Source organism: Mustela erminea, chromosome 8, assembly GCF_009829155.1.
Source record: "Mustela erminea isolate mMusErm1 chromosome 8, mMusErm1.Pri, whole genome shotgun sequence".
Taxonomy (NCBI): Eukaryota; Metazoa; Chordata; class Mammalia; order Carnivora; family Mustelidae; genus Mustela; species Mustela erminea.
This window is the reverse complement of record NC_045621.1, coordinates 55,211,178-55,229,109: the sequence shown is the minus strand read 5'-3', so window position 1 is coordinate 55,229,109 and position 17,932 is coordinate 55,211,178. Positions and strand designations below refer to the sequence as shown.

The 17,932-nt window shown below is 41.0% G+C and overlaps 2 protein-coding genes across 9 annotated transcripts in view; one reads left to right on the top strand and one right to left on the bottom strand.

The window, feature by feature from the left end:
• Nucleotides 1-7,201, bottom strand: part of PKP4 (plakophilin 4) — a 244,260-nt gene extending 237,059 nt beyond the window's left edge. For 7 of the 8 annotated variants that reach the window (XM_032355642.1, XM_032355648.1, XM_032355646.1 and 4 more), the window contains exon 1: nt 7,096-7,201. The gene's annotated coding sequence lies outside the window, so the exon portion shown is untranslated. Of the gene's footprint in view, nt 1-5,970; nt 6,125-7,095 lie in introns of those variants that run through there. The other variant, XM_032355641.1, reaches the window with a different exon arrangement.
• A 51-nt stretch (nt 7,202-7,252) lies between these two features.
• Nucleotides 7,253-17,932, top strand: part of CCDC148 (coiled-coil domain containing 148) — a 268,591-nt gene continuing 257,911 nt past the window's right edge. Inside the window, exon 1 of the mRNA XM_032355649.1 lies at nt 7,253-7,877. Within this exon, the coding sequence (XP_032211540.1) occupies nt 7,853-7,877 (25 nt within the window). The 5' untranslated portion in view covers nt 7,253-7,852. The remainder of the gene's footprint in view (nt 7,878-17,932) is intronic.

Genomic DNA, 17,932 nt, shown 5'->3' with positions numbered 1-17,932 from the left:
AGGTGCCCCAGTCTTTACCTTTTAAACATAAGTTTACTAAGGAATGTTGAACCAAATCTCTTACGTGTGTTGGTTTAGCAGTATTTTACATGCCTCTACGTATTGCCTACCTACAAAAAAAAGTATTAACTTCCCTATTTTAAAAAGGTCCTTTTTTTATTTATTTTGCTGGATTTTCTTCCTTATGGACAATCTCTTACAAACTATCAAGATCATCATTTCTCTTTAGGAGTTTATTTCTTCCCTGAAATACTATGTTTAGATTCATAATCTTGTTGACTAAGATCAAAGAAAGCAAGCCATTAATTTGCCTGATATACAGCAGAAGCTACAGAAGGTATCATTAAGGGGGCACCTAGGTGGCTCAGTTGGTTGAGTGCTGACTCTTCCTTTAGGCTTAGGTCATGATCTTAGGGTCCTGGGATGGAGTCCCACCTTAGGCTCTGTGCTTAGTGGAAGTCTGCTCGAGTTCCTCTCTCCCCCTCCCTCACCCCCATCCCACTTGCCACTTTCTAATAAATAAATACAGCTTTTAAAAAAAGTATTATTGGGGCACCTGGGTGGCTCAGTGGGTTAAGGCCTCTGCTTTCAGCTCAGGTCATGATCCCGGGGTCCTGGGATTGAGCCCCACAAGGGCTCTCTGCTCAGCAGGGAGCCTGCTTTCCTTCCTCTCTCTCTGCCTGCCTCTCTGCCTACTTGTGATCTCTGTCTGTCAAATAATTAAAAAAAAAAAGTATTATTAAGTACCACAATGGAAGAATAATGACTTTAATGTATTAAAAGCTGCCCCAGAGCTTGAAATGCTTCACATATATTAACTCATTTAATCCTGATAAAAATGATATTTTTAATCATTGTTTTACAAATGAGTAAATGAGATCTCATTTTAAAAATGGGATCCACAGGGCACCTGGGTGGCTCAGTGGGTTAAAGTCTCTGCCTTCAGCTCAGGTCATGATCCCAGGGTCCTGGGATTGAGCCCTGCATCGGGCTCTCTGCTCAATAGGGAGCCTGCTTCCTCCTCTCTCTCTCTCTGCCTGCCTCTCTGCCTGCCAAATAAATAAATAAAATCTTAAAAAAAAAAAAAAAAAAGGGATCCAGAGGGATTATATAGTGTACCAAGTCACATACCTAGCAAATAAACAGAACTGAACTATGACAGTCTGGCTACTAACCACACACCTCACTCACTGCCTTAATGACATTTTTTATGGAATTCACTCAGTGTCAAGGTGAAAGCCCAAGGACTTTTTCTGGCCTAAACTGCCATAGTTAATCCTGGATGAGGGGTGGGGGTAGACAATCAAGACTCTGAAAACACTGTATATTTTGATCCCTCCCCTCACTTCCCAAAATGACATTGTTAAAAAAAGGAAAAACAACAATTTAAGATGAACGTGAGATTCAAAAGTCTCAAAAGAGAACCCCAACTATCTTGTTGCTATGATTTGTATGAGGAGGAGAAACGGGACTCATTACATAAATGAATGCTTAGGAAACCTTTTCTTAAAAAAACAAAAAACAAAACACAAAACAAACAAACAAACAAAAACAACAACACTTGGGGCTTTGGAAACCTTGAGCTGAAATGTATCTTAGATCAATGCAATCCAAACCCTGGCATTTTCAAAAGGAGAAAGCTATAAATCCAAATGTTTTAAATGGTTTGTCACCATAGATTTAGATCTCCTAATTTCTGGAATAGGGCGCTTTTCATCTCCCCCTCATGTCTGCAATTTAAGAGAGAGCTTACAATGGACCAGAATTTCAAACACTACTTACCCAGTGTTTTAAGTCAATTTGTAAGTCAGTTGTGGGTGTCTATGAAAAACAGTATTCCAAGTTCCAGACCAGGCCCCCAAAGCCTTTACAATAACTCTGATAATCCCTCTTCAACTACACATTTTACTCAAGTTTCATATATAATGCCATTTTTATGACAAAAACTCACATCCACTCTAAATTGAACTTGGAACACAAAGCACCAACTTCTATATCAAGTGGTCCCTGAAAAGGGGCTTTCTCTGCCTCTCCAAGCAGACATATGCATTGTGGTGATGGTGTGTGTGTGCTGGAGGGAAGGGAGGTTAGGGAGGGGATCCAGATTAGGGAAGAATAGAATAAACTCCCTTTACAACTCACTAAATTTACAAAATTTAAATTTATTTACAACTCACCAAGTTTATATTTAACACAGACAATAATCACAGAAGCCAAATATGCCTTGGCTATTTGAAGGAAGAGGGTTATTGATTCGCTTGCCCCCTCCCTCCCCAACCCTTCATTTTCGAGTTCTTTATGAGGGCTATATGATATAATATCTACCTACGAGGACTGGCATCTACCCAATTGGCAGGCATTATTCAGTTCAAGAAAAATGTTTCACAATGACGTGACTTAAAATAATGCAGACACTTCCATATTTTGATTTATATATTTTATAGTAGTAAAAATTTACAATCGGGGCACCTGGGTGGCTCAGTGGGTTAAAGCCTCTGCTTTCAGCTCAGGTCATGATCTCAGGGTCATGGGATCGAGCCCCACGTTGGACTCTCTGCTCAGCAGGGAGCCTGCTTCCTCCTCTCTCTCTGCCTGCCTCTCTGCCTACTTGTGATCTCTGTCTGTCAAATAAATAAATAAAATCTTTAAAAAAAAATTTACAATCAATCTCTAATGACATTTTATCATCTGCAGTGAATCATTATGTATTAGTCAAATAAACTATAATATCATCATGACTATGAATAATAAAATGATCAGGACTGTAGCTAACATTAGTGTACCAAATAAAAGTAAATCTAAGTTACAAAAAGAAAACAACTTAGGGGCACCTGGGTGGCTCAGTGGGTTAAAGCCTCTGCCTTCAGCTCGAGTCATGGTCCCAGGGTCCTGGGACCGAGCCCCACATCGGGCTCTCTGCTTAGCGGGGAGCCTGCTTCCCCCTTCCTCTCTCTGCCTGCCTCTCTGCCTACTTATGATCTCTGTCTGTCAAATAAATAAAAACTCTTAAAAAAAAGAAAAGAAAGAAAGAAAACAACTTAGATCCATGACAAATGGAATGTCTGCAGCAAACTGAAAAGCAACATCAGATAAAATCCTCAATTTAATTATGATAACATAGCCCCCAAAAGATGAAGATAATTCCACTGAATTACTAAAGTGGTAATCTAAACAATATTTGAAAGTCATACAACTTCTCAAATGAAACCAGCAAGCACATGAATGATTGCTCTTTGTGACCAAGGGGCCTTTTCTCCTTATCCTAAAAGAAACCTGTTATTTCTTACAGCTGGCCATCAAACTGACCTCCTGAGTACTGGCAGTTTATGAAACCTTACATCCAGTTATGCTTAAAGTTTTACTTCCTCACTCTCACACTCTGAAGCTATTTGTAGTTACAGTTTGGGCATGAAACAATTACCTAATTTTCCAAACACAATCAGTCCACTGGTGTTCTACATCAGATTCTTCTTCCCCCTTCAGTGCAGGAAAGGCACTACAAAACCATTTAACACACTGAAGTCATTATCTCCCAGTACACTGAAGGCGTGAAGGCAACTTCCCAAAGTGTCATCTAATTCCATGAATGTTTACGCCCTAGAATAACCCTATAATAACCTCTATTTCATCTTCCAGTTAATAATGAAAATATTACTTCATTATTATGATTCCATTTTACAAATAAGCAAATTAGGGATTTACCTCTTGGTTGAAACAGGAAAAGAATATTAGAGAGCACTCTCAAAATATCTTAATATTTCAAAGCAGTCCAGTGAGACTGGACTTCTCAAGTGATTCGCATCATCTAGGATACAAAATTCTCTATTTAAATCAATTCTTGGCCAACAACAAGGAAATAATTCAATTTTAAAATTGGCAATAACTGGATTTTTTAATTAAGTGAATGTAAAAGTTTTAAATTTATTTTCCCAGTTTGCATAGAAAAGAAAAAAAAACTGCAGTTCTGAATTAATATAGACTTAATTCAAATACTCAAGGTCATACAATTGCTAAAGTTTTTATTTAACTGAGTTTGAGAGTAGTTTTTTTTTTAAGTCTCAATATATAAGAATTACAGAAGTAGATGAAGTAGATTTGGCTTATTCAGCTTATAAATGCAGCATTAACATCCCTCCACCCCCTCCATGAATACCAACTGCTCCTACTTCCTGCTTACCTTCTCTTTTGCTTTCCATCACTACTACCCCGCTCCACTATCTTCCTTCAAAAACAGCATAGGTAAAAATTAAGATAACTGGACACCTAGATCCACAATTTAGGATCTTCAGTATAACATACAATACATGAAATGCTGCACCTTCTCCTTACATAATAGTGGGGGTTGGTGAGGGAATATACTTTGGCCAAAACACAGCTTATGTTATTGGTTGTGAATGTTACTAGTTTTGAAACTTCTCCTCAAATATCTATAACTAGAATATATTTCTAAGTGAAAACCTACCTTTACTTGAAGCAGGTAAAATTATCTGCACATTTATATACATTATCTATGCACCTGAACCAGTTATTTCAATTTCTAATGTAGCAGGGAAACTGAATGTGCTTTTACTTTCTAATCTTCACATCAAATCAAATAAGCAGGTGCTAAACTCTGCTGTAATGTGATATTGTTACATAACAAGTTTCCTGTTGGCATCTATAAACACCTCCCGGTATCCTATACTATGTTACTAACTCTAATTTAGAGTTAAACCTGTAAATTATAATATCTACAGATTAAGTATATACCTGAAAAACAATGTGGCAGGCAGAAGACACAACCTTTCCCAGTGCAAAGTTTTTGTTTGTTTGTTTTCTTCCATTTTTCCTTTCTGCTGAGTCCTTAACCAAAAGATTCTCATCTTATACTTTTCAATGCATTTGATCCATACAAAGTAGGTACTGGAAGACAGCTGAGACCATCAACCTATTATTTTCCTGAATCTGATACATAAATAACCAAGTGTGGAGAGGCATATAGTAAACTCAACCTCCAAAACAAAGTGTCAAACAAAGGCACACACAGTATGCTTTACAACATCCAGAAACCTTATTTTGGACATCAGTTGTTCTCATTTTTATGTTACCATTTCCATAAGTGCTTCACAGGCACCAGAAAAGAAGATACTTCCATATCAATATATTGTATTCAAAGAGAAAAGCAGTCTTCTACTTCCCCTTTTAAAATAAAATAATCTAAGCCCAATTCTAGAAAAGCACCGTCTGTCAAAAATTTGTTTTTCTGCATTAAAGAAAATAAAATTTGACCAAAAATGTATATGAATCATTACTGATTGTATAATTACTATTCTTTAAAAGTTGGAAGACTGTATTTATTTTTTTCAAACTTAGTAACAAAAAGAACTGCGACCTCAACTAATAAATCGCATCTCGAAATATACATGATTGCGTTGTCCCTGTGTTACTTCCAGTGGTAACTGACACGCCCCGAATTTAACTGTACCAGACAGTTCTATCTGTCCCATCGCTGACCAAACACTGCTTCTCTGTTTCTATTCATTATGTATTATAAGAGGTCTAAACACAACCCAGCATGACGAGAAAAAAATTACAATTCTTATGACAGCAAAGTGATGCATTCAAGTTCTCTCTTGCAGTACATCCCTATCCGTGAGCATTAACAGACATTTTTGATAGAGCTAAAATGCGTTGGCTGCAAGCTCATTACTCTAAGAACCTTGGGCACCTTTCCTGAAGGTTTTCAGAAAACCCTCGTAAAAACCAGGCACTATTCAAACCCTGCAAACCAAACTTGCCAAGAACCTTGTGCAACGATCAATAACCTTGGCTCCACCACCAACCGCCTCAAATTCACGGTCCCTGAGACGAATGCAGCAAAACCCAGGCTAACGGCTAGCTAAAGCCCGATAACTGCCGCGCTTCCCCTCCGCGCCCTCTCTGCCGCATGGAGAGAGGTTAAGGGAAGAAGAGGAGTGGAGCTAGGCTCACCAGCTCCGAAGATGCTCCGGTGACCTCTGGCTGCGTGGCGAGAGCTGGGCCGGGAAGGCGCTAGTGCAGCCGCGACGGGCCGTGTGGACTATGCCCCTGGTGCATTCCTCGCATTCCTGCACAATCTGTCGCCAGCCGAGGAGCCCGCGGCGCGCGTTCCCCCCCCTGGACACACACACCTGCCTACTGCTGCGCCCCGAGTGGCCACGGCCGCCGCGGCGCCTCCACTGCCCGCGCTCGCTGTTTGTCGCACTCAGCCAACACGCAGCCAAATCCCAGCCCCGCCGCTCAACCCCTTGCTTTCCCGGTCGGGGTAACAGGGAGAGAGCCAGGCAGCCCCAGCAGTGGGCAGAGACACCAGAACCCCCTGGGGGTTGCGGGGGGGGGGGTGCCGCAGCTCCGCTTCAACTCCTGGCAGGGTGAGGGGAAAGCGGCGGCGGAGGAGGGCAGCCGGGGAAGCTCCGGGCTCGGGAACCCGGAGGGGTGGAGCGTGAGGATACGCGGTGAAGAGCGAGGGGCGCGCTGGCCAGAGCCGGGTGGGCAGGACCTGCAGGAGCGCGGGACTCCGAGGGCAAACGCGAGACCACGCAGGGAGCCGGGGCGTGGGAGGAAAGAGGTGGGCCAGGATGCAGGATCTGGGGCTGGAGGGACGCACAGACCGCCCCGAGGGCCGGGGAAGGCGGGAACCCCACGGTGTTGGGGGCGCGGGGCGGCGTGCCAGGCGGACAAGAGCGGGGGAGCCTCGGGGCAGACGTCCGGGAGGGTTCTGCGTGGCGCTGAAGTTCGGGGCCGGGGGCTCTGGATCCGAAAATGCCAACGTGGGGAGGGTCCTGCGCGGCGTGCAGTGGAGACCCGGGAGAGTAATAGCCGGGAAAAGCAAATGGAGGGTGAAACTTGTGCGCCTGCCGGGGGGAGGGGAGCAGGCAGGCGAGTGCGGGCAGGAACACGAGGCGGGGCAGGAAAGCCGAGGCGGCCGCGAGGCGGTGGGGACGGAGTAACGGGAGGGAGGCGCCCGTCCCCCAGCGCGCCACTCACGGGCAGGTCCGGGCTCGGGCACGAGAGGGCGAGGGCCGGGGGTCTCGGGGGCAGGAGTCCTCGTGCCCTCCCGCGAGCTCGCACACTTACTTTCCAGGTTAGGCTGCGCCCGTCGTCGCTCGGAGAATCAGGGACATCTGCGCCGAGGGGTCGCCGCTGCGGCACCCGAAAAAATTAAAAAAGTGCCGCGGCCGAGCGGCTGCCCGCCCCTCCCTCCCCCACCCGCCCCCTCCCCCGAAGCGGCTCTCCCACCACCCCCGACGGCGGCGGTGGCCAACTTGCCCCTCTACCCGGTGCCCATGGTGCCGCCTCCGCGGCCGGCGTCGACACGGACTCAGCCCCGGAGCCCCCTCTACTGCCCAGAGGCCGCCGCCGCCGCCCGCCCAGCCGCCAGCCCGCCTGCCCAGCCAGCCCCGGGCTCCCGGGAACGTCAGCACGCCGCCGTCTCCGGACCTGCTCCCCGCCAACCCCATTGGTCGGAAGGAGAAGGCTGGCCCTCCCCATTGGCCCGGCCCTCATATTGAACCGGCCAATGCGAACTGCGGTTTCAGGTCGCCATAGAGACCGATGCTGTTAAGAGCGAGAGGGCCTGAAGAAGGTGGGGAGTGAGGCTGAAGGTGTCTCAGGCTTTGCGAGCGGGAGGGGCTGTAGGGAAGAGGTACATGGGGGATTCCTGCATGCTGGCTCTGAAACCCGAGGCAGCTTGTGCTTTGGCTTCCTGCCAACCCCAGCTGTGCGTGGTAGGGTTTGTCCCTCATCTCACCTCGAATCCATGAGAGTCTAGGAGTGGGCATTTCGTTTTTCCTGCGACGGCGAGCCCCTGAGACGTTGACCTTTGACCTTTGACATGTGTGCAGCTTCTGCTACTCCAGGTGAGTTTGCACGCCATCTCTTAATTCGCTGCTTCCCGACGTCGCTGATCCACCCGAATACTACTTGTTTTTCGTTCAACCACTCCCCTTTCCCTGGGGCGGATCTTGCCTCAAAATGTTGGGTCTAAAAACTTAACAGACTTACCTAAAGGAGACTCAAAGAATATTTCCTTTGAATGATATTTTGGTAAGGAAACAGGCTGACGTATATTATGTTAGTTGTCATTGAGTCATCGCATAAGATGATGTGTTCTCTGGTTCTCCAAGCAAACCTCTAATCTCGCCATTGAAGGATTTTTATTAAAGACCCACCTGTGTGTACATTATGCACTGTGAGCTTGGCAGGTGCGCGCTCTTTCCCCTAAGAGTTTTCAGAGTGAGGAAAGACAGGTGACAAAGTCGATTCTTCATGCCTTCTGGTGATCTCACAGAGTAAAGAGAATAGTTTACAGTTGAGAGGTGTTGTTTTCTGGGTATTTTCCAGTTTACCTCAAATTTGAGAAAGAAATGAACTGAGACATGTAGTTAGTACACAGAAAAATCTTGAGCTTTAATAACAAGTTCTTTGCTTTCCTTTAGTCACTTTGTGCTTGTTTGTCAATACCAGCTGTTTTTTGTAAATAACTTTGATATTTAGATACTGGCTATTCAAGTGGGTCTTCATGAAAATATTACACTTTTAAGCATTTTATAGCTCTCTCATGTAACCACTGACATTCTTTTGGTGATTTTGCCATGTTAGTAAGACGTAAGAAAGCAATGTTTATGTTACCACCCTAGAGGGACCATATTTTGTGAAAAAGCTGATAGGATTTTGGAAATTACAAATATCTATTGAGAGAAACAGATGAGTGTGTGTGCAAGCTACATAGGTCTAACTACTGTATGGAATTTTAAGTTGAATAATATGCTTTGCTATTAGTTTTTATCTTACTATAATTGGAAAATTACATAAATAGATAAGACTTAATATGGTGCTTTGATTGGAGAAACATCTCTTACAATTTGTAGTAAAATTTAAACCTAGTTGATAATCCTATGCAGGGTTGATCTGTGGAAGAAAACAGTTGAACATATGAATGTTCCCCCTAAATATTTCTAAAATGGAAAAGGAATCAGCAGGGACCATAGTGTGTGCTTGTCTCATGTCTTGCCATCGTGGAAGTTTGCACATCATGCTTTTCATTTCTGGCTTTTGTATGTGTGTTTGTTTTTGGAGAATAGAAAAAATAAAATGCAAATTGTATGACTCATTTTTAATGTACTAAGAAGATACCAATGATTTGGTTTTTAAAAAACATCTAATAATAATGAATAGAAGATGTGTCTAATGGAAAGAATTACACTGATGTTTCCTTTATTCTTGCCTTGGGCTTGCGTAGAAAGAAGAAAACAAGAATTAATTTTTTTTTTTTACTCCAGTAATCTTTTCTTTCTGTATTTTTCTCAGATCACATGTGATGAGTATTTTGATATTGTATTCAATGTTTGCAGTGATTAAAATGTCACTAAAATCTGTGAATAAAGTCCCTTAAAATGTTGCTATTTGACATTATTATTATTAGTTATTTTTTGTAATTCTTATTTGCAGTTGAAAATTTTCTTTTGAACTTGCTCCTGTACTACCATGCTTTGCTGGATAAAGGCTAAGAAATCACTTTGTTCCAGTGAAAGTCTATGCTATCCAGACTTGGCTGGGTCTTCACCAGTTCTCTAAATTCCTTTCTTCATCAGGTGGTTGATTAGACAGAACACTTAAGCAGGGACATTATCCAAGGCACTTCTCCCAACCTGTCCCATTTCTGTTCAAGTCCCCACTGTACTTTGTCTTCTTCCAGTTCTATAAACTGAGGATCCATCATGAGGTTTCTCTCTTTAACTCTCCTAAACCCCATCTCAATTTTTATACCTGAATCACTTACTTTAGTCCTGACTGAGAAGGAGTGCCACTCTTCTGTTCTAGACTCATTATCCATTTCTACTCCCAAACATGGGCCGTCTTGTCTCCCCAGGATTATCCTCTATTGATCATAATTTCTCCCTTAGATAATATGTTATTTTCTCCTCCAAAAATTTTTCTTCCCTACACCTTACAACATACCTGACCATTTGTGAAACCACTCTTCTTCAGCCTACCTCCCTCTCCATCTTTTGGCTTTTCTTCTCACAAAAAAAAAAACAGTCTGAAGGGACTTTCTTTCTTTCTTTTTTTTTTTCTTTTTTAAGATTTTATTTATTTACTTGACAGAGATCATAAGTAGGCAGAGAGGCAGGCAGAGAGAGATAGGAGGAAGCAGGCTTCCCACTGAGTGGAGAACCCGAAGCGGGGCTCGATTCCAGGACCCTGGGATCATGACCTAAGCCGAAAGCGGAGACTTTAACCCACTGAGCCAACCAGGCATCCCTGAAGGGAATTTCTTAAGGCTTTTATTTTTTAACCTTCAATATCCTGGCCCTTGAATACAACTGAAAAGATTCTGAAGGTTTTGCACTTTCTTCTCAAAATCCTAACTCATTTTGTCAGTAAATTTCTCTCCTACAAAAGGACCTTATACTTGCAAGTTGCAGTTCCTTAATTCCAGATTTCCAGTGAAGGGTAGAAACCATTGTCTCTCACTCAGAGGTTCCATATTAATGCAAACAAACAACTTGAGAAGAGGAAGCATTTAACCTGCTAGCCAAACCACCTAGGTAGGTGGGTCTTACTACTGGGAAGAAGTGTGGGAAGAGGGGTCTCTGCTGAGCCTGACTGAATGTGGATCTAGGGCAAAGTTCTAAAGACTGAAGAGGTTTTGGTGAGCACCACCTTCAAGAAAAAAAGTAAATTGCAGAAATCAAAAGGATTTTTTTTCAGTTACCATCTCAGGAAGAAGTCTGTCAGAACCTTTCACGATTATGAAAACTTTGTAACTTTCCAGTGTTTGTTATTTTCATATTAGCTCATCATGATTAGTATTCCTGAAAAATAATAGCAGAGGCAGCAAGGGAAAGGGGAAGAGCAGAAACACTGGCTCCTTTCTCATTCTTGGAAGCCTATGGAGAAGGTAGAAGAAGTAAATACGAGAATTCCAAAAAACACACTAATTGATAGTTGCTTTTTTTGTTTGTTTTTAAAAGGGATGTTAAAACAGAGGCAGGTGGCAAATGAAGGAAAGAGAGCAGTGAAATAAACTGGTCCTGAGAATGGCTGCTAAAGCTTAATAATAGTTCTGCTCAGGATTTCAGAATCGACTGTGTGCCACTATTCTCTGACTATACAAATCCTCCCCTGCCCTTAGAGGCCCAGCCCAACTGATAACTCTAAATCCTTTCTGAAAATTTCCCCCCACCTTACTCGCACCTCTGGAGAAGGTGATTTCTGCCTTAGTATTTTATTGTGTCACTCTCTACCCCATGGTATGGTTATTTATGTGTAAGCCTCCTCTCCTAGAAGATAGGATACATGTAATAGTTATGACTGTATAACTATTGAGGTTATAGTTATATAACTATATATAGTTATATATATATAACTCCATAGTGCCTTGGACTACTAAAGTATCTCCCACACCAAGAAAAGCCAACACTCATTAATCCTTTTTTTCAGTCCTTCGAAGAATTTGACTTCTAACAATGAAAACATAGAATCAGTAATGTAGGGAGGTACTTACAAAAAGATGGGACTAGAGGTTCAATGTAGAGACGTGAGATAACTTATTACAGAGCAGAGGGGAGGTTTCTGCGGTGCAGCCTCCCAAGGGAGAAAAGCTTTAAATCTTAAGAGGACCTATCTCTGCCACTCTATGAGGGAGGGACTGTGTGAGAAGGACTGGCTGCATGTGCTTTGGGATGAAGTTACCACACTGCGAGGTAAAATTCTATGTTTTGGGAAAAGCAGTTGAAACTCAGCTTTGTCAAGCAGATTAAATAAGAGTTACCTACATTTTTTTCCATCCAAAGTATCCAGGTTGCGCTGTTTTTTGGAAACAGTAGAGTCCTGAGAATGTAACAACTTTATAAAATCGTAAAGGCATCAAACATCTGGTAAGTGTAATAGACATGTTTCTAAGTACTTATATCCACAGCCACTGAAGTATGCAGCCCTGCAAGCTTCCTGACCTAGCATCTGGCCATGGTATCACCCAGAGAGACCTGATTCAAATGTAACCAATTCACTGCAGACCACTGGTCACAACCTATAACAATGCCAATCAGATTCATTTCCTGGAAATTTGGAATTGAGAGAACAAGTGAGCTAGAGAGAGCCCTGATGTTTTCAGGGCTCCTATTCTCCCCACAAAGCCCGAATACACTTCATTTTTTAGTATTCCATGAACTATCTGTTTCTCATAGTCACCCCAATACTTTCTTTTCCTGGTTTGCATTTAGTGAGTCTCTGTTTCTTACGATAAAAAGATTTCATTACAATATTGTGCAAATATCTGACAACAAACCAGAACATGTATTATGACCATCTTATTGTACTATGAAGAATAACAGTCTAAAACTGTCTAACAAACTATAAAAAATGACCTAGTTTTTTAGTTCTAAATATTGCCAGTCTCAGTTAAAAGAACTTTATTTAGTGTGGTGTCTATTACTCCCCACTCCCCAACCTCAAAGCCTTATATTCTTCAATCAGTTCTCCTCCCATGAAATTGGAAACAAAAGAAGAACTTTGAGAAGATTAGCAATATGACTGGTTTTTTTTTTTTAATTAATTAATTAATTTATTTATTTATTTATTTTTATTTCCAGCATGACAGTATTCATTATTTTTGCACCACACCCCGTGCTCCATGCAATCTGTGCCCTCTATAATACCCACCACCTGGTACCCCAACCTCCCACCCCCCGTCCCTTCAAAACCCTCAGATTGTTTTTCAGAGTCCATAGTCTCTCATGGTTCACCTCCCCTTCCAATTTCCCCCAACTCCCTTCTCCACTCTAAGTCCCCATGTCCTCCATGCTATTTGTTATGCTCCACAAATAAGTGAAACCATATGATAATTGACTCTCTCTGCTTGACTTATTTCACTCAGCATAATCTCTTCCAGTCCCGTCCATGTTGCTATAGAAGTTGGGTATTCATCCTTTCTGATGGAGGCATAATACTCTATCCCCAGGGGTACAGGTCTGTGAATCACCAGGTTTACACACTTCACAGCACTCACCAAAGCACATACCCTCCCCAATGTCCATAATCCCACCCCCTTCTCCCAAACCCCCTCCCCCCAGCAACCCTCAGTTTGTTTTGTGAGATTAAAAGTCACTTATGGTTTGTCTCCCTCCCAATCCCATCTTGTTTCATTTATTCTTCTCCTACCCACTTAAGCCCCCATGTTGCATCACCACTTCCTCATATCAGGGAGATCATATGATAGTTGTCTTTCTCTGCTTGACTTATTTCGCTAAGCATGATACGCTCTAGTTCCATCCATGTTGTCGCAAATGGCAAGATTTCATTTCTTTTGATGGCTGCATAGTATTCCATTGTGTATATATACCACATCTTCTTGATCCATTCATCTGTTGATGGACATCTAGGTTCTTTCCATAGTTTGGCTATTGTGGACATTGCTGCTATAAACATTCGGGTGCATGTGCCCCTTTGGATCACTACGTTTGTATCCTTAGGGTAAATACCCAATAGTGCAATTGCTGGGTCATAGGGCAGTTCTATTTTCAACATTTTGAGGAACCTCCATGCTGTTTTCCAGAGTGGCTGCACCAGCTTGCATTCCCACCAACAGTGTAGGAGGGTTCCCCTTTCTCCGCATCCTCGCCAGCATCTGTCATTTCCTGACTTGTTGATTTTAGCCATTCTGACTGGTGTGAGGTGATATCTCATTGTGGTTTTGATTTGTATTTCCCTGATGCCGAGTGATATGGAGCACTTTTTCATGTGTCTGTTGGCCATCTGGATGTCTTCTTTGCAGAAATGTCTGTTCATGTCCTTTGCCCATTTCTTGATTGGATTATTTGTTCTTTGGGTGTTGAGTTTGCTAAGTTCTTTATAGATTCTGGACACTAGTCCTTTATCTGATATGTCGTTTGCAAATATCTTCTCCCATTCTGTCAGTTGTCTTTTGATTTTGTTAACTGTTTCCTTTGCTGTGCAAAAGCTTTTGATCTTGATGAAATCCCAATAGTTCATTTTTGCCCTTGCTTCCCTTGCCTTTTGCGTTGTTCCTAGGAAGATGTTGCTGCGGCAGAGGTCAAAGAGGTTGCTGCCTGTGCTCTCCTCAAGGATTTTGATGGATTCCTTTCGCACATTGAGGTCCTTCATCCATTTTGAGTCTATTTTTGTGTGTGGTGTAAGGAAATGGTCCAATTTCATTTTTCTGCATGTGGCTGTCCAATTTTCCCAGCACCATTTATTGAAGAGGCTGTCTTTTTTCCATTGGACATTCTTTCCTGCTTTGTCGAAGATTAGTTGACCATAGAGTTGAGGGTCTATTTCTGGGCTCTCTATTCTGTTCCATTGATCTATGTGTCTGTTTTTGTGCCAGTACCATGCTGTCTTGATGACGACAGCTTTGTAATAGAGCTTGAAGTCCGGAATTGTGATGCCACCAACGTTGCCTTTCTTTTTCAATATCCCTTTGGCTATTCGAGGTCTTTTCTGGTTCCATATAAATTTTAGCATTATTTGTTCCATTTCTTTGAAAAAGATGGATGGTACTTTGATAGGAATTGCATTAAATGTGTAGATTGCTTTAGGTAGCATAGACATTTTCACAATATTTATTCTTCCAATCCAGGAGCATGGAACATTTTTCCATTTCTTTGTGTCTTCCTCAATTTCTTTCATGAGTACTTTATGACTGGTTTTTTAAAGTAGAATCATTTGCCATGCTACTAATGCAGAAAGAAAAAATTAGAATTTATATTTATTTTATACATGTCTAGTAATTTTTTAGAAACAGGGCTAAAAAATAAATATTAGATAGGAAAATTTGCCAGAGATATCAGTGACCACACAGCTCCGTGGAAACAGATTCTGAGATCTAATTTCCAGCAATTTAAAGAAAATCTTTCAAGAGGAAAACCAGAATTGATCCAATATTGCTATATACTTAGCTAAAATCATAGAGTTTTCAACAAAAAATTTTGAGACATGCAAAGAACAAAACAAAACAAAACAGGGAAGAATAACCCAAATTCAGAAAAATACGTAGCCAGTGGACATGCTCAGGAGCCCACTAGTTGGATTTTGTAGGCAACTAATCCAAATGAGCTACTATAAATACATTTAAAAACTTAAAGGTAAAATGACTCAACAAATAGGGACTCGCAATAAAGAAATAGAAAGTATAAAAAAGAAATGAAAACTACCCACTCTGATTAACAGAGAAAAAATGTTTGAAGAAAAATGAACAGAGTTTCAGAAACTTTGTGGAGCAGCTGGGAGTACAAGAAAGAAAGGAAGGATAGAAGAGTATATAAAAAATATTTCAAGGGTGCCTGGGTGGCTCAGTGGGTTAAGCCTCTGCCTTCGGCTCAGGTCATGATCTCAGGGTCCTGGGATCGAGTCCCACATCGGGCTCTCTGCTCAGCAGGGAACCTGCTTCCTCCTCTCTCTCTCTGCCTCTCTTCCTACTTGTGATCTCTCTCTGTCAAATAAATAATTAAAAAAAAAAGAAGTCAATTAACTTTAAAAAAATTTCAAGAAGCAGAAATCAAAAACTTCCCAAATTTTATTAAAAAATTAATCTACAGATCAATGAAACCCAGCAAATCCTAAGTAGACTAAACATAAGAATCAAAGCTAGATATATCATCATCAGATTGCTAAAAACAAAGACAAGAAAATTTTGAAGCAACAAGAGAATAACAACTCGTTATGTTCAAGGAAACCACAGTAAAATTAGTAGCTGACTTATCATCAGAAACAGAAGAAGCCAGAGAGCAATGGAAGAATAGATTTGAAGTTCTGGAAGAAAAAAAAACCTATAGATCAAGAATTCCATATCAAGCAAAAATGATCTGTCAAAAATTAAGATGACAGGCTTCATAAATGTATCTATGTTGATATGTTGAAAGTGTACTAATTACTGATGGAATCCGTTTTGTTTCTAGCATAGAGCGAAGCCTAAAGTGAAAGAAGGCTGTCAGACAGATGCGGGGCACTTGGAAAATCAACAATTTCCATTTGTAAAGTAGTTCTAGACTCAGTTCCAACCCTGGGATATCAAATGATCACCACACCAAACTGTTGTATAAGGTATAGATTTGAAGTTATTTTCCTTAAATAAATTCCGTGAAAGTATGACTTCAGTAGTTTAAGTCCAGAACTATCTGCCTGCTTCATAAAGATGGCAATGAGCTGATTAGAACAGTAGGGGAGAGAATATAAATAACATACAAGAGTTCTCCTTATATCCTATCTTCTAACCATAGCACCCAGCCCTTCTCATTCCTGGGCACCTGTTTCCTTTACAAACCAGGTCAGCTAACTCTTATCACAGGGCTTCCACACAGCTTGTTACAACTTCTGTGCATCTCAAGTTGGATTAGGGCCATAAGTCAACAGCACCTGCTGGTACATTATCTTGTCAGGAACCACAAGGCAAGAAATGCCAAATTTTTCTGTCATTTAATCGCTTTTAAAAATGAGGAAAAAATGATGAAAATAGATGAAGAAAAGGTAATTGACAAGATAGAACAACCCATTCATGATACAGAGTTCCAACAAACTAGCAACAGAAGGGCACTTCCTTGATGTGATAGAGTGCATCTATGAAAAACCTATAGCTGTCATCACATTTGTGGTAAAAGACTGAATATTTTCCAAGATTGAGAATGAAATGATATCCACTCTTATAATTTTTATTCAACATTGTTCTAATGGCTTTAGCCATTGTAATAAGGAAAGAAAAATAAATTAAAGGCATATAAATTACAATGGGAAATTTAAAGCTATCTTTATTTACAGATAACATGATCATATACATAGAAAATTCTGAAGAAAATTCAACACAAGTAACACTAGAAGTAATAAATGAATTTAACAAGGTCACAGGATATATGCGATCAGTACATAAAAAACAATTGTATTTTCATATGCTAGGAAATAGCAATTTGAAAGTAAACTTGAGGAAACAATTCCATTTATAATAACATAAAAACAAATATATACTGAGGAATATATTTTAGTAAAGTATAAGATCTCTGATCTATAGATTCAATGTGATCCCTATGAAAATCCCAGCTAATGCTTTATATAGAAATTGATAAGCCAGTATTAAAATGCACATATAAGCGTGCCTGGATGGCTCAGTGGGTTAAGTGTCTGCCTTCAGCTCAGGTCATGATCCCAGAGTCCTGGGATCCAGCTCCACATGGGGCTCTCTGCTCAGCGGGTAGTCTGCTTCTTCCTCTCCCTCTGTTGCTCCCCCCTGCTTGTGCTCTCTCTCTGAAATAAATAAATAAAATCTTTTTAAAAATGCACATACATGGAAACAAGAATAACAGCTCCCTCCAAAGAAACCCAACAGAGTAGGAAGAATAGCAATATCCAATTTAAAAATTTATTAAAAAGTTGCAGTAACAGAATATAGTATTGGCATAATTATAGCCATGTAGATCAATGACATAGAATAGAGAGAGAGTGCAGAAATAAGTCCTTACATTTATGGTCAACTGAATTCCAACAAAGATGCCAAGGTAGTTCAGTGGGGAAAGGGGTGTCTCTTCATGAAGTGCATTGACTATCCATATGCAAAATCATGAGCTTTTATTCTTACCTTACAGCACACAGAAAAATTAACTCAGTTTGCATCATAGACCTAAGAACTCAAATTATAAGACTTGGGGGCACCTGGCTAGCTCATTTGAAAGGGCTGCAACTCTTGATATCTGAGTCATGGGTTCAAACCCCATGTTGGGCATAGAGATTATCTAAAAAATAAAATCTTAAAAAAATAAAATTATTAGACTTCTAGAAGAAAACATAGTACAAGATTTCTGTGACTTTGCTTTAGACAAAGATATCTTGAATATGATACCACATCATGATCCATAAAAGAAGAAATTGATAAATAGTACTTAATAAAAATAAATTTTTTAAATAA